General features: G+C 41.1%; 1 protein-coding gene across 3 annotated transcripts in view; it reads right to left on the bottom strand.

Annotated features, from left to right (window-relative positions):
* LOC136881060 (kelch domain-containing protein 3) overlaps positions 1-14,285 on the bottom strand; it is a 132,102-nt gene extending 117,817 nt beyond the window's left edge. For 2 of the 3 annotated variants that reach the window (XM_067153668.2, XM_067153670.2), the window contains exons 1-2: positions 14,179-14,285; positions 13,850-14,025 (exon numbers count right to left, since the gene is read on the bottom strand). In XM_067153668.2, the coding sequence (XP_067009769.1) occupies positions 13,850-14,025; positions 14,179-14,195 (193 nt within the window). In that variant the 5' untranslated portion in view covers positions 14,196-14,285. Of the gene's footprint in view, positions 1-5,622; positions 5,747-13,849; positions 14,026-14,178 lie in introns of those variants that run through there. The other variant, XM_067153669.2, reaches the window with a different exon arrangement.
* Between the last annotated feature and the right edge of the window lie 2,278 nt (positions 14,286-16,563).

Raw genomic sequence — 16,563 nt, 5'->3', positions numbered from 1 at the left:
TGGCCCCATGAGCAGCTTGGCGAATAAAAGGTCAACCCTCAGTAGAACCCTGCGTGCTTAATACTCCAGAGTGTGCCCAGTATCTGGACGTGGGCAACAAGCGACTACTCACCCAGTAGCCATTCATCACCTTGCCACCGAAACTTGTGACTGAGGGAGGATGAAACCCTCACACATATGTACTTGAACATAAAACAAGCATACCAACCAAAGCAGAGCAAGAGAAATGAAAACTAATGAGGTTAAGAAAGGCAAAAAAGGGGAAAAAGAAAGAGGGAAAAAACAAAACAAAACACAGATGCCTCTCAGGCAACTTGGGGTACAATTCGTTAACCTGGCTTTGGTCTGAGGCCAATCTAGCATGGGGTACACTTAGTTAACCTGGCTTTGGTTCGAGGCCAATCTAGCATGGGCAACCCTGAGCCTCCTCAGCTCCTGGGATCAACAATAACACAAGACTCCACACACCAACGTAAAGGTCATGGTAATGGTGTCCCTAGATGTGGAAGGGGGTTGAAGGGGGCAAGCAGGGCAATCCTTTCCATGGCAAAGAGCCATGGTGCAACTTACTCACAGAAAGGGGTGATGCACATGCATGGTCTGATACAGTTTCTTCCTGTCTTGCCCAATACCACTGTCAAGTCAAAGGTATTTTCCTGTGTACTGAGTAAACTGTTACTTTGTTTATTCTATTATTGGCTACAGTTGGAGTTATTGTGTTTCTTAGTGACATGTATATATGTAGATTATTTCTTTTATTCTTATCACTGTGTGTTTATTTTCTTTGTGTAAGAATGGCAAGGGCAATGTAACGTGGTCGCGGAAGGCCCAAGATCCATTCCCTGTGACAGATATCAAGTACAGGCTGTGGTGTGAATCTTCATAGCCAGGCAAGGGAGATGATAGGAGTTGTGAGGAATTCTATGGAGCAGGAAGAGGGGGAACTTCTGATTCCTTTCGTTCAGGTAACTGCAAGGGCTCTTGGAATGAGCGAAACTGCAGTGTATATGGTGAAGTTAGCCTCCAGGAAAGTAGAGGCAGATAGAAGGAGTAGTGACTAATTTAGATATCTGCCAACAAGATGCAGTTAGATGGTGGTACTACAGAAAAACCAACATGTCGCAAACTTTTCTTTCACTCATGAAAGCACAATTTTAACCCATATCTGTCCAAATTATTTTTCTGTGGTATATTGCGATATATTTTGTAAGTACAGTTGTTTGTAACTTAAATGAAAGGGTTATGATGATTTTAGGTTTCATTAACATATTTTCCTGGAGATTTTCCGTGTCAACATATGTCGAAAGTGAGCATGGATGGGTGGAGTAAAAATCATTTAGTAAATATTAGTCACATAAATGTTAAATAAGCACAAAAAATTCTAAATATAATATAACATAGCATTTTGAGCAAGAATGATTACTCAAAAAAAAAAAAAAAAAAAAAAAAAGAAAAAAAAAAAAAAGAAAAAAAAACCTATGAGTAGAACTTCAAAACAGTTTAGTCTGCGTTTTTTATGTTACACTCTGCTTTTCGTCACCCAGTCTAGTTTAGTGCGAGTGAAATGCCTCGAAGCAAAGGATGTGGCAGCCAACGTTACATTTTTTGCACTGTTTCCTGGCAGCTTTATTACACTGAGCGCACTGCACTTGCTTCTCTCTTGTTTCGAGGTAGTGGGATACTCCATCGAAACACACTTATGACAGCATACGTGAAGATACTTTCGTACTCGGTCTTCCCGTGTTAGGACGTGTAGAGGTACAAGATTGGATATATGCCCTAAAGATGTACCATGTGAAGCTGAGAAAGTCTAAATTTTCCTCTTTGCCCTTTGGGGTCAAACGGTCAAGTTGCCATGCATTGTTCCTGGAGACGTTCAGAAGGAACGCAATTAGAGGCCAGTACCATTTCTTGTTTTTGATGCTGATGCGGTAAAAAGATACTTTTTTGATCCAACCGATTGACACCCCCCATGTGCATATTATACAAAATTATACATGCTGGCTGAATTACTGTTATGTATTTCTTTTCAGCATTACTCCATCTTCTGGCATGCCCTACAGGTGCTACACCAGACACAGTTGAGGCTATTGTAACAACATTAACATTCATTGTAGGGTAAGAGGGTGATACCTGAGTTATGTTCTGTTAGCTGGTGGTAACTGCTACGTACAGTATCTCTTTTTTCACATAGATGAATCTCAGGAAGTGGAGCATTTTCCACTCGATTCTGGCGTATGGTACCTGTACCTTCGTGGCCTTTCTCTTCCAGCTTTTCCAACAATCAAAAAGATGTAAAATAATTATCAAAGAACACGCCTTCTGGTAGTTCTGAAATTAGGTCTATAACAACTGAGCCACCTACTCCTAATTCTGGTATAGTGTTTCCAGTAGCCGCTCCTTGGTAAGGTTCTCCTTAAACTAAATACCCAAGACGAGTCGATAGAGCCCAGACTTTATCCCCAAAACATATTGGTTTGCCATGAATGTGTTGCTTGGCACATTGTCTTCCAAAGTGGGGGACAAACAACTCGTCCACAGAAAGACGCGTATCACCAGAATAATGCCGTAGCCAGCGCTCGTTTAGCAGAGTCACAACGGCACAAATTTTTCCAAAACGGTCATTGCAGTCTAGTTTAGCGTTGTCAGAAAAATGTAAATATCTGAGAATTTCTTCAAACCGATTGTGCAACATTGTTATGCTTGCCCCAACATGATGTACATCTTCAGTGATTTCCCAGAATATTGTTATCCTGGCCATAACATTGTAACCAGAAAGAAAAATATTGCAAAGAATAGCCGAAGTTCAGTTTTTTCCAACGAAAATGACGCATTACCGTTTTCAACAGAGTATTGAACTATGCTCTGAATAGTATAATCAAGTATTTCATCATCAAGAACAGCTCAAACAATTGCGTTAGAGAGTATTCATTGTTTAGAAAGTCTGGTCGAGTAAACTCTGGGCTTGGCTTGTACACAGTGTCACTCATTTTCCACACACGTTTGTTTGGTTTCGTTTTCACATGATTAGATGTGTTTGGCCCTGCCTGCTTATTAGTTTTTTTGTTTATTACATTTGGGTTGACCGTCATCGGAATAATTTGAAGACGCACAGGGTACTGCTTCATCAACAACATGACTTACTTACTTTTCACTCAATACATCATCTCACACATGGATTGTACCATTTTTACTTATTTTTGTACACACTAGTTCAGCACCAACCTCGAGCTGATTTGCCAGAGAGTCTGTTTATATCTCCACATGACTCATCATTGTTATCCCTGTCGCTATGGAAAGCATTTTCAGGTGGTTATATATATATATATATTAGCATCTTTTTTCTCTCTCTCTTTTCTTTTTTTGCTATTTTGCTTCACATCGCACTGACTCAGATAGTTTTTATGGCGACGATGGGATAGGAAAGGCCTAGGAATGGGAAGGAAGTGGCTGTGACCTTAATTAAGGTACAGCCCCAGCATTTGCCTGGTGTGAAAATGGGAAACCACGGAAAACCATCTTCAGGGCTGCCGACAGTGGGATTTGAACCCACTATCTCCCGGATGCAAGCTCACAGCTGCGCGCTCCTAATCGCACGGCATATTAGCATCTAGGATGTCTTCTGGTTCCTCCAGGATGCTTACGATCTGCTCGACAGTCAATCTGAGACAAATAAATTAAAATTCGATATCAGTACTGAGGCAATCCCGTTCACGCCCACTCTCGATATGTGTCGATGTGGAACTTTTGTGCTCTGCTAGACAAAAACAACTATAAATCAGCCATAAATGAATTTAAAATCTGTTAAAAGCATGTTTCGTTATTACGTTTAACACAACAGTCCGATTTTACTTTCAACTGGAACAATATTATAACAAGATATTACCACGGAAGCGTCATCCTCTTGACTGTAAATGGAATATTTCATATAGAGCCACGTTATAAGGTGTGAAATTCAGTGCTGTGTACTAAGTATCAAACAATGAACTGTAAACAATGCACCTCAAAAATATTCTTCCGGTTTACCTATATAAGAACGACAACATTTAGATATTAACGTTTGTCGACAGTGGGCACATACGGGTTAAAGGAAGCCTTTCTTTGCTGAAGAAAGTTTTGGATGACCTGGGATCTGAGTTTAAGAAAATTAATGGCAGAGCGATGATCATGAGAGGGCAGAGGTGGTAGTGGTGGTGGTGATTATCATTTTAAGAGGAAGTACAACTATGCAATCATCCTCTATATAACACTAATCAGAGAGAAAAAATGGAAGGGATCCGAGACTTTGAAAAATTAAGGTATCGGCCAAAGAAAGACAAGGGCCATGAAGTGCGTTCATATGAAAGACACCCTTGGCCTTGAGTGCGCTAATATCGTCAGGGTCGGAAAAGAACAAGAACTGACCAAAGGAGGTCGGATAGGATAGACGAAAGTGAGGAGTATGGCACAAGTAAGTAGAAGCAATGTCAGGACTCAGATACGGGCCCTGTGGTCGCCAACCCACTCTCCCAAGTTGAGAGCTCCTGAGGCCCCTCTGTCACCTGTTGCATCAGGCATTGTTCTACCGCCACTACCCATGGGGGGGGAGCGGGGAGGATAGATATTGTGGCTTTGAGATGTCAGCTCTTAAGAGCGATTCAGGACCAAAATATTCAAGATGTTGTGTGGACAGATAAAACTTCAGTCGAAGCTGGCCACACAGTATCTAAGGGTTGGACCATTAACACTATTCAAGGAACAACAGGGTCATCTGGAAGAGGGGTTGATTTATAATCCTTCACACAGGGTTATCACATAGCTTTGTTCCTGCTCTTAAGGTTAAAAAGAACTGGTGATTACCATGAAGACATGGACCATAGCTGGTTTTTAAAATGGTTCCAGGAACAATTACTGCCCAACATCCTTGAAGACAGTGTTATTTTAACTAATGGATGTCGCTCCTTATCACACAGTGCAGATGGACAAGCCACCAACAACTTCAAGCAGGAAGTTGCTAATGCAGGAATGGCATTCCTGCCTTAATATACCATGTGAAACTTTGACAAAGAGAATTCTGATCAACCTTACATGGGAACATAAGTCTAAATCTACCTACCACATCAATGAACTGGCAAAAAAGCATGGCCATGAGATCATTAGGTTCTTCCCATATTATTACCACTTCAATCCAATTTAAATAACATGGGGTCAAGGCAAGGGTTATGTTGCATGACAAACCAAAACTCCCTCAATGAGGTTGAAAACCTTAACATTGAAGCTGTCAGGGAAGTGATTTAAAAAAAAAATTAAAAGAACATGAGAGCATGTCACATTGAAAGTGCAATAAGAATTGGAAGATGCTACGAAACGAGAATGCACACTCGATGATGGGATGGATACATTTATTTTCTTGGAAAAAATTCTAGATCCAGTTCAGATACGAGTGATGAAGAGGTGGAGGAGAAGGAGGCTATGGAAGGAATAAAGCCCATAATTAGTAGTAGTGGCAGCGATTAAGTAAGTTTCATTTACTATTTCATTATTTGATTTACTATCATATAATTTTATTTACTACAATATTAAGCTCTCATTCTGTTATATCGAACCGTGTGTGTTGGATAGTAACTCATATGCTAAGATTACCTGCCACAGTGGAAACACTTGCCATGAGAACTGTCACCATTCTTCTTTCATAATACCGACTCTCGGTCCTTCGTTCACAGCAGGTTAAATTCTTTTGTTATTCAATTGAATACTTTTCCTCCCATGAAGAACAGAAATTTGTTGATCTCGATGGCCTACCCTGTGCTGAACTATCTTCTCTGTGGTGCTGGTGATTTTTATTTTAAGAGAAAGTACAACTACGTTGGAGTAATATAAACATTATGTTTTAGAGTACGTGAAGTATCGGATAGGAGAGATTATTCCTCAATGCTTGCTTGTGGGAGGCTCGCCCGTCCTAAATTTCAAACTGGGACAGCCTACAACTGGAAGTTGCTGCCGTTTTCTTTGTTCCTATTGGCTAGCTGCAATCAGCTGTGATGAGCTTTTGACGAAGGCAATGTTGATATCGTCTGCGATAGTTTTTGTATGAATTGTAGCCCCAGGGTTACCATATCGCATGATATCCTCTGCGCCAATGCAGAGTAAGTAAGCGTGTACCACATAACCTTACTTTTTGTCATTTTGTAATTTCTCCCCCACGGTCTTGTCACTAGCTGAACCTAACCTATCCAGACCAATGGTATTTTCACTAGCCCGGACCTAACCTATCCAGACCAATGGTCTTTTCACCAGCAAAGCTGGCAGCCTTGTGGAGGTCGCTGAAATGCCATCTGAATCGCACTACTTTGTATGTCTAACAGCTGTAACATTGTCCGACCAGTGCCATGTTGCACGAACAATCTCTCTGACATTATCCGAGCTGCACCATGTTCGATCTGTCGTGAGCGGGGTACGGCACATTTACCCAAACAGGAAAGCATCCTCCCTGAAGAAATGAAGTGGAAACAAAAATAAAAATAAAATAATTTATTGAAAAAAAAAAAGAATTTGCAAAATAAGTAAATACCGTAAGTTTATTAAACCTAAATGGACCCAAATACATCAAAAGGGAACGGAACCACAGTTTATGTACTGTACCATGGTGGTGACTTTTGTTTCAAGAGGTAGTACAAATAGGTAACCATCCTCTCTGAACAAATTACGTGGAAACAGAATGAAAATAAAACTATTTATTCAACAGGGAAATTTGAAAATGCATTTTAAAAAATTATTAAGCCAAAATGGATTCAAACAGTAACAGAATGTAACTTAAAATTTAAATGTGCTTGAATAATACACTCTCACACATAAAGTGAATGATGAAATCAGCAGTATTCTCGTCATCGCTAGTATGAGTTTGAGAGCTTTCTGCAGGCTGAGGTTCTGTCTTAGGCCAGAAAGATCAGCACACACTGCGAGGATATGGGCCACGGTGAATTTGGCACTACAAGAAAACACTAGGGATGAGATAGGAGTGCATACATTATCTATGACCTATTCTCAGCCTACACAAAACTACGGCCTCTCTCCATGAAGGCTAGAAAGAGGACCAACACATGGCAGTTGTCTTCTAAATTTCTCTCAGTTTGTTAGGAGTTCGGATAGCTAGCCACTCCAATTCCCAGTACACCAAGATGGCTCGACATACCTTTTTTTGCTAGTTGCTTTACGTCGCACCGACACAGATAGGTCTTATGGCGACGATGGGACAGGGAAGGGCTAGGAGTGGGAAGGAAGCGGCCGTGGCCTTAATTAAGGTACAGTCCCAGCATTTGCCTGGTGTGAAAATGGGAAACCACGGAAAACCATTTTCAGGGCTGCCGACAGTGGGGTTCGAACCTACTATCTCCCGAATACTGGATACTGGCCGCACTTAAGCGACTGCAGCTATCGAGCTTGGTCGACATACCTGAGAACAAATATCACCAGCAGGTACGTTCATATGTACGGGTGGTAAGATTACCACTTCTTTTGCAGCCTTATCTGCTGGTTCGTTGCTTGAAATTCCACGTGGCTTGGAAGCCATGCAAAGGGGATTCTGGTGCCAGCATCACACAACCTAGCTAGAAGGTCATGAAGTTGCTCACCAACGGGTTGTGGAAAACTTGTCTCAACAGACTGCAGAGATATTAAAGTCGGTACACATGAAGTTGTTCATGATGCAGCGCAATCATCAAGCTTTAAAGATGGCGAATAGCTCCGCAGTATACAGGCTACAGACACCAAGAGGCTTGATTTTGATGCTGAGATAAATTAGCACCTAACATTCTCTCCGATCTTAGAATTGTTCCTGAAGACAAGTTGCGTGTCCAAGATACTGGTCAACGAAGTTCTGGAAACACTGTTGATGAACAGAGGCATCAGTTTTCACCTTAGGTCCATGGAGTACATCTAGTTGTATATCCGGTTGCAGAAATAGCCATGAAGGTACCTCGCTAGGGGTCTGCTCAAGACAATCACTGATATCCACATCCAACTAATGACACAAGCTGTCAATTCGTATCCCAACCTGTCGTGTGGAGCTGGGCCGGTTTTCGTACCTCTGCTGGTATTAAGTATTAAAGAAGCACTGATAGCTTGGAGGTTGAGGCATTTAATTACCATATAATCCCAAATACCACCCACATTTTTCCCCCCAAAATACTGGTTCTAAATCTTGGGTGCGGGTCGTATTCAAAAGCCGTTCATTCTCGTAAATATTTACTATATTTACATGGAGTATTGAAATAGATTTGAATACAGTTACCGTACTCAATATACCACATGAAAACGGGCATTCAGGTCTTATTGTGTTTTAGTTGCGTTCTAGAAAACAAGATTGATTTTTTTCTCAATACGGTTACAGTGGTATGTAAACGTGAAATGTAAGGTAATGAAATACAGTAAATCAAAGAAAGTTGGTAAATATGCGGTAAATATGAAAGGCGCTGCTGCAGATGATCGATCGTCATGTGTTTCACAAGTGTTGCTGGCATGCTGGGTGCGTGAATAGCTGATCTCATGGGATATCGTACTTTGCGAGAGCCCAGACTGTTGGTTACGGAAGTCTACCTCGCTCACATTCGAGTTCCGTATCTGTCCCATGAAAGTGCTGTCTCGATAGTAAGCGATGGATTCAAAATGGCGTCTGCGGTCATTTACTGTGTGTGAGAAACTTAAAGTTGTAAGCGAAGCTGAAATATACGGAAATAGTGCCGTTGGCAGAAAGTACGATATTGATGAATCATGTATTTGTGATTGGCGGAAGAAGAAGGAAAAACTTCTAAAAAGTAACGGCGATCACAGAGCGTTTCGCAAGCAGAGTGCAGTGTTCCCAGAAATTGAAGAACGACTCCACAAATTTGTGATATAAAAATGTGAGTTTCGATATAGTGTTTCTAGTGAAATGTGTCAATTGAAAGCACTAGAGATCATAAAAGAACTCAAAACACAGGATTTTACTGCAAGCTGCGGATGGATCTGAAACTTTTATCGGAGAAAGGGATTGTGCATTCAGAGACGTACGTCTATTTCACGTCTCCCTGGGGTGTACGAAGAAAAATTAACGGCCTTTCAGCGTCGCATTATTCATTTGAGGAAGCAAAACTCTTACTTGCTGTCGCAAATTGGGAATGCTGACCAGACACCTGTCTATCTTGAAATGCCGTTGGAAAATATAGTGGGTATGAAGGGTTCTAAAAGTGTAACCATCAGAACAGGTGGTAACGAAAAGCAACGATGCACAGTAATGCTGTGCATATTAGCGGATGGAACCAAACTCCTTCCATGTGTGGTTCTGAAAAGAAAAACATTTCCGAAAGGAAACTTGCCGTCCGGTGTTATTGTTAGAACACACGAGTCCGGCTGGATGGACAGTGCGATAGTTGAAGACTGGGTGAAGTGCGTTTGGCAACGTTGCCTGGGAGCTTTGTTACAAAAACGAAATATGCTTGTGTTGGACAGTTACTGATGACATACAACTGACGCCGTAAAAGATATGATGAGGAAAGGAAAAACCGATCTTGCGATAATTCTCGGAGGACTCGCTTCTATTCTACAGCCATTGGATGTGTGCCTCAACCAGCCTTTCAAAACTGCAATGAAACAGTTTACACCAAAAGGATATCTGATGGTGATCACGCGTTAACACCAACCGGACGAGTGACGAGGCCTGAAGTGAGACTAATATGCAGCTGGATCAAGACCGCATGAGCGCGCATTTCCAACGATCTAGTGTCCAAAAGCTTTAAGAAATGTGGACTTTCAAATTCAGTTGACGGTAGTGAGGACGACTATTTGTGGAAAGATGCCTGCGACGAAAGTTCCTAAGGTGAAACTTCAGATGACAACGGTGAATTGTGAATGATCCGTGTATTGGACCAATTCAGAGTAAGACAAATGTCGAAAATATCTGAAGAAAAGAAAACCTTTATTAACAGATTGCACCAGAAAAACATACCATTAATTAAAAATGATTTATTTTGTCTTTTAGTGCGATGTGTGTAGGCTGTGTTGGGCTTGCTTGTGCATCCATGGGCAACCTGCGCATTAGAGTGTGGGAATGTGGCATTGACACATAGCCTACTCCTGTCAAATAACGCTAGGGGTCTGCTCAAGGTTTAACGTCTCCATCTGAACGGCTAATCACCATTAACGCCATCATATGTCCTCACTCCATATAAATACTGCAGAGAGATTTGGAATTGAATCCAATGATTGAAAATGGTTTACCATCACCTCTAGCTATTGTTTTTACGTCCCACTAACCACTTTTGACGGTTATTGGAGACGCTGAGGTGCCAGTGATTTTGTCCCGCAGGAGTTCCTTTACATGCCAATAAATCCACCGACATGCGTCTGACGTATTAGAGCACCTTCAAATACCACTGGACTGAGCCAGGATCGAACCTGCCAAGTTGGGGTCAGAAGACCAGAGCCTTAACCGTCTGAGCCACTCAGCCTGGCACCACCACCACCACCTAAACTATTGGCCAACATTCTGATGGCGTAGCTGTGAGCTTGCATTCAGGAAATGGTGGGTTCGAATCCAACCGTCGGCAGCCCTGAAGATGGCTTCCCATTTTCACACCTAGTAAATGCTGAGCTGTACCTTAATTAAGGTCATGGCTGCTACCTTCCAGATCCTAGCCCTTTCCCATCCTTGTGTCACCGAAAACGTTCGATGTATTACTGTGACTTAAAACAACTAGCAGAAAAAATTTGGCTGGTGAATTTTTTCCCACCAACAGGACTCGAACCAGCTAACCACTGTGTCAGATCCTATAGAGTGGTCATGGTAGTGGCAATTACTGTTTGAAGAGGAAGTGCAACTAGGCAACCATCCTTAGATCATATCGACATGACGCCTCAATGATCATAGCCACCAGGTGAGGCAAATAAATTTATATAAACTACACACACACTTAAATAAAATCTAAGCCCTTTACCCTCCTTTTTAAGGTCTAATATATTTATTAATAATTGGCATAATTCCAGTCCGCTAGCTCTGCGGTGTAGGGTTAGCGTACCTGCCTCTTATCCAGAGGTCGCAGGTTCGATTCCTGGCCACGTCAGGGATTTTTACCTGCATTTGAGGGTTGGTTCGAGGTCCCCTCAGCCTACATGACTACAACTCAGGAGTTATCTGGTGGTGGGATAGCGGCCCCGGTCTAGAAAGTAAAAAATAACGGCCGAGAGAATCCGCCGTGCTCACCCCACGACACCTCGTTATCTGTAGGCCTTCGGGCTGAGCAGCAGTCACTTGGTAGGCCATGGTCCTTTGGGGCTGTTGCACCATGGGGTTTGGTTTATAATTCCAGTCTGTTTCAGAAAACATTAGTCACCACTTGCATCATCGCGCAGTATGACTGTTGTCATAACGCTGGATCTGTCTACGGTACTTAAGAACTAAGACCAGATGGGTGCAAAGATAGGTTACAGTTACTAAATGACCTACTTTCTTGCCATGTGGGGACGTATGCACCACAACCATACAAAAGAGCCTCTCTTAAGGGAATGTAGCCCCAAGGGGGGTCAATGTTCTCGTGACAGAGATTAGCCTTGAGGCTTGCGATAGCAGTGCATTCTATGTGGGGTAATGGTGAGAAGCTCAACTGCCTTTTTTCTTGCCGTGTGGAGAGTATGCTCCATGGTAATAGAAAAGAGCCTCTCGAGTGTCACTGTTCTCATCAGAGAGATTGGAGCAAAAATTTACTTACTGCAGGGGTTTATCTGCGCGCTATTGCACTGTAATTTGGTTCTTTCTCGTGGTGGACGTGATAGTGCAGTGCGCAAGGGTGTCAACTCTTGACCTACTTATGAACCAGCAGACTACTATGGAGTGTGATCAAGCACAGGGGGTCTGGGGGCGTAATCTCCCAGGTTAGGGCCACGAAGCGGCAGATAGTCCTCTAGCATTCCGTACAGCAATAGCAGCATGCTGACAGTGGGGTTCGAACCTACTATCTCCCAAATACTGGATACTGGCCGCACTTAAGTGACTGCAGCTATCGAGCTTAGTGAACCATCTTCTTAACCTGTTCATTTCACTTGGGAAAACCATTAAGACAGTCTTTCTGAGGATGTAAAAAGGCAAGTGGGAATGAGTATCTGCCAATCAGTACGTTTACATGGGGACTGAGATCGATTTGAGTACAGTTACCGTATTGAATACGATCCCCGTTTACATGTAGTATTGAGTATCGTGTTGAATCCGCCAGGCAACATCGACGTATACAGTCGATGCAGAATTGTAGTAAAATCGATATCACCTCTTAGAATTTAAAAACGCCAAATGAAGTAGAAGCCCAGGAGATAACTTTCAGTTTTGAAAGTATGTGTGGTATTCTAAATGTAGGCCTAATTGGTGCAATAGATAGAACGCACATTCCAATTTTACCCCCAACAGAAGGTTATCGTAATTTTCTTAATCGCCCTTTTAATATGATTGCAGTTGCTGATCATTTATGCAGGTAAATATATTTACTGGCTTATATTTCGACAGAACTTTAATGATGATGATTTTGTTAGAACAAACATGGACTGTGTGCGCAGTCGTTTTCAATACGATCTCAGAACGATCCGCATTTACTTGGAACTAAATTCGAACTGAGTACGATACGATCCCAGATTTTACCGTATCGACCTTGAGACTCAATCCGAATTGAGTCCCCGTTTACATGGCGTTTTCAATATGGGAAGTGTACTCAGATCGATCTGAATCCTGCATGTAAACGTACTAATTATAATGAAAACTCTCCAACCTGATTGTGAATTATGGTAGGCAAGCAGGCCTTCCATTACAATTAAAATTCCCTATCCCAGTCTTCATATGAGAAAAGACATTTGGTGACTTCTAGGGTAACGTTAAGAGCTATGCTCACAACGTGTTCACTACCTAACATAGAATTCTGTATACAATGACGAATTCTGTAGCGGAGCATGGGTACATCAGCTAGTTAAGTTATAAAAGTAAGTTAAATGTACTTTCTGGGGGTGGGTTGGTAGGTCCCTGGACGTCACCACACATCCCTCCTCTAAAAGGTATTCCACATCAATTTTGCATACATTTTACTTCCTCATCATGTTACACAGCTCGCACGAATAGGACTAGAATTCTACCGATCCCGGCCAGAAAAAAAATCATACTAAGAAAGACCTCATAGTCAGATAGCCTATACCCATTTCCAATGTTTAAATCAGAAAATAAAATTCCTTTACTGTTCTTTCAATGTAAACCAGTGACATGTCATCGCTCCCATGCCAAAACCGCAAATGTGACAATGCTCTTCCTATCCATTATTTTCTTTAAGAATGGTCACACCTCCCATCCATATATTGATATGCAGTCCATCAGAACAATATTCATTGAGTTCATTCTCCTATGCGTATATGTAAAGGAATATTAACTTTCAATACATCATACTCTAGGAGGGCCAGGGAAATATACATTCCTACAGTCCAGTACAGTAAGGTTCATTTTCCTTTATTCACATACATGGGAAAATAAACTCAACGAAAATTGTTCTGATGGACTGCATACCAATATGTGGCTGGGAGGTGTGACCAGGGAAATATTGGATAGGAAGAGCATCGTCACATTGGAGTTTTTCGCATAGGAGCGACGATGTGTCAACTATGTAAATAGCAGTATTAGTACAAGTGCATCTTTCAAACTGTTAACAAACAAATTGAATGACTTGACCTCTGATTCGGTTCCTTCAATCAATGCTATACCCACTTGGCAGAAAAAGTCTTCTCAGCCAAAAGTTTGTCTATTACATCAATAAAAAGCTAACCACCTGTGGCAACTGTACCAAATGTATTACATGAATGTCATAAAATTTACCTGTATTTAAAATATGTACATCCATTGGTCTTCGCTTATGATAATTCTCCCCAGTACAATAACCTCCAAAGGAGTATATTTTGTCCATAACCACGACAGCAGCATGATTCACCCGGCGTGGACCTCCTTCCAGATGAACCGTCCAATACATGATTATCCTCTGTTGGTGCACCTTCCTTAAAACGTATAAATTAAGAACAGTGCACAATATTATTTTCGGCAAACGTTGCACTCACTTTACGCACGAAACTGTCATTAACAAACACATTCACGAAGCCACATGAAAATACAAAATTATTAGATTTTATCAAAAAATAAACTTCTTTTACTTTATAAACAGTTTCATGAAATTCTAAACCAAGTACTCCCGCTCCTGTTCCCCATGAGATTGGAGATGATTGGAGATCCCAATTAGCAAACAATACAAGGTCTTTTGCACCATAGAAACCAATGATGTTATCCAAAGATGCTGTATTAGACTCGCACAGCGTGAATTCACTTCATCTGGCCTTATTTATTTTCTATGGCTTAAAGTGGTTTCTCTTTCTGTTCCTATGTTATTGTTTACCTCAAAATACCTCAAAATGGTTGATATTTACATGAAAATGTGTTATAAATTATAGTGAATCTGCTTGGTTGTTTGCTATTTTAAAACACCTGTAAGTCACTTTTCAGTAATAATCATCTGTGAGTTGAGTAGTTTCTAATTATAAGGTGTGATTTCCTGAGTTAGTGAGGAAGCAAATCCTAACCTTACCTATACTTGCCGATTTGGAAGTAGCGGTGATCTTGCAACAAATATGTATGCAATTTTATACATTTCCATCAGCAAACAGTCCACGGCCCATGAACTGTCTGAAATGTTATCGAAGTCGAAATTTCGACATGACAGAACAACACTGAGCATTTTTATATCGAAGAAGATAAAATAATTGCATGACAAATACGTATTTTCCCCTTCCCATTTTTATCCACAACAATGCATTTACAAGCGATCTTCTTCGCGCTATCATAGTTCAAATATATATGTATCTATTTTTGAAGGTTATGAGAGTTAATTCTGTGGAATATATGGGACTTTCGAGTGTTCCGAATCGGGCCCAGGAAAATGCGCTCGTATCTCTGTTACTGAATAAGATGGTGAGGTACAGAACTAATAAAATACTCTGTTTATTTAATTGGTTGGCTGAATACTCTATTTTACGCGTGCTAATGTACTATTTACGTACCAGGTACGTCCCTATGAACTGTGCTTGGGAACAGTGGGGCGGGCTTACACCGATATTATTGTTTCCATTTGGGGGCTGATAATCTCACTGTTTTGTCCCTTGACTTCGCCACAACTCCCACCATCATTGTTTCTATATCTCCGCCTCCGTAGCGCAGCGGTTATTGCTATTAGCTGCCGTCCTTGGAGGCATAGGACTAGTATGTGGTTTATAGGGAACATGCAGCTTCCCTCCTTTAGGGATGTGCATGAAAAGAGCTACACTACATCGGGAAAAACACACATTAACTTAAGTGTTTCTACATGGGTTTTAATTGTGCTAGTCTGGTCTCTCATCTTCCTTTTATGCTCTTCTAACTCTGATGCCACACTGGTGTGCTTGAGTAAAGGACGAAAGCAAAAACAGGGTCTTGCATAGTGAATACCATAGTACTGGTACAAATTGAAAGAAATGTGTTGGCATATTTGAAACATATACAGAGGCCTATATATTCAAAATGAAGAAACACAGGAAAGAAGAGTATCTTTACCTCATAATATGAGATAGTGCAACCAGCATTGTAGCAAAGTGTGAAAGCTGCACTTGTTTCTTTTGCAAAATTGCTTAGGAAGCTTCGTCCTTCTGGTTTTTCATACTACTATATTTTGTTATAAGCAAGTAAAAAGCTACGAAGTTTGGGTCATGAAGCTGTCTGCTTGCATTCGGGAGATAGTGGGCTCGAACCCCACTGTTTGCAGCTCTGAAGATGGTTTTCTGTGGTTTTCTATTTTCACACCTGGCAAATGCTGGGGCTGTACCTTAATTAAGCCCATGGTCGCTTACTCCCCCCTCCTAGCTCTTTCCTGTCAAATTGTTGCCATAAGACCTATCTATGTCGGTGTGACGTAAAATAAATTTTAAAAATGTTTTTAGTTATTTGAGGATTTGAGTTTTATTGGAAGCATTTAAAATCTGTTTTTCATTTGTTTTATGACATTTTCATTCTTACAGGATCTGGTGCTTTTCCATTCTTTCTTTTTGTCTTTTGTTTAATGTTGCATTAACACATATAGGTTTTCAACAGCAGTAGCATGGGAAATGGTTAGGATTGAAAAGGTAGCAGCTGTAGCCTTAATTAAAGTAGATTAGGCCCTGCATTTGCATGCAGTGAAAATGTGGAACCATCTTCAAGACGGTCAGCGGTGGGGTTCAAATTCACCATTTCCCAAATACAAGCAAGCTTACTGCTACTCAGCCCATACCACACAGTTCTCTAGTTGATGCCTTAAATGATATACACCCTGGGTTTCAATATTATTACAAACATACATTCATCTTTATTACAGCCTGTTATGCCTTTCAGTGTTCATTCTGTAAGCCTGAATTTAGTAATCGCTGCCACAACCCTCTGTTTGTAACTAGTTCTGTGGCCTTATTTAGTTCTAATCTTTTATCTTTAAATCATAGAAACTGAGTCTAAACATCATCGTCTTTGTCTCTCTCTAT

The sequence above is a fragment of the Anabrus simplex genome, chromosome 9, assembly GCF_040414725.1.
Source record: "Anabrus simplex isolate iqAnaSimp1 chromosome 9, ASM4041472v1, whole genome shotgun sequence".
Lineage (NCBI taxonomy): Eukaryota > Metazoa > Arthropoda > Insecta > Orthoptera > Tettigoniidae > Anabrus > Anabrus simplex.
The sequence above is the reverse complement of the archived record's forward strand: the minus strand, read 5'-3'. Positions and strand labels throughout refer to the sequence as shown.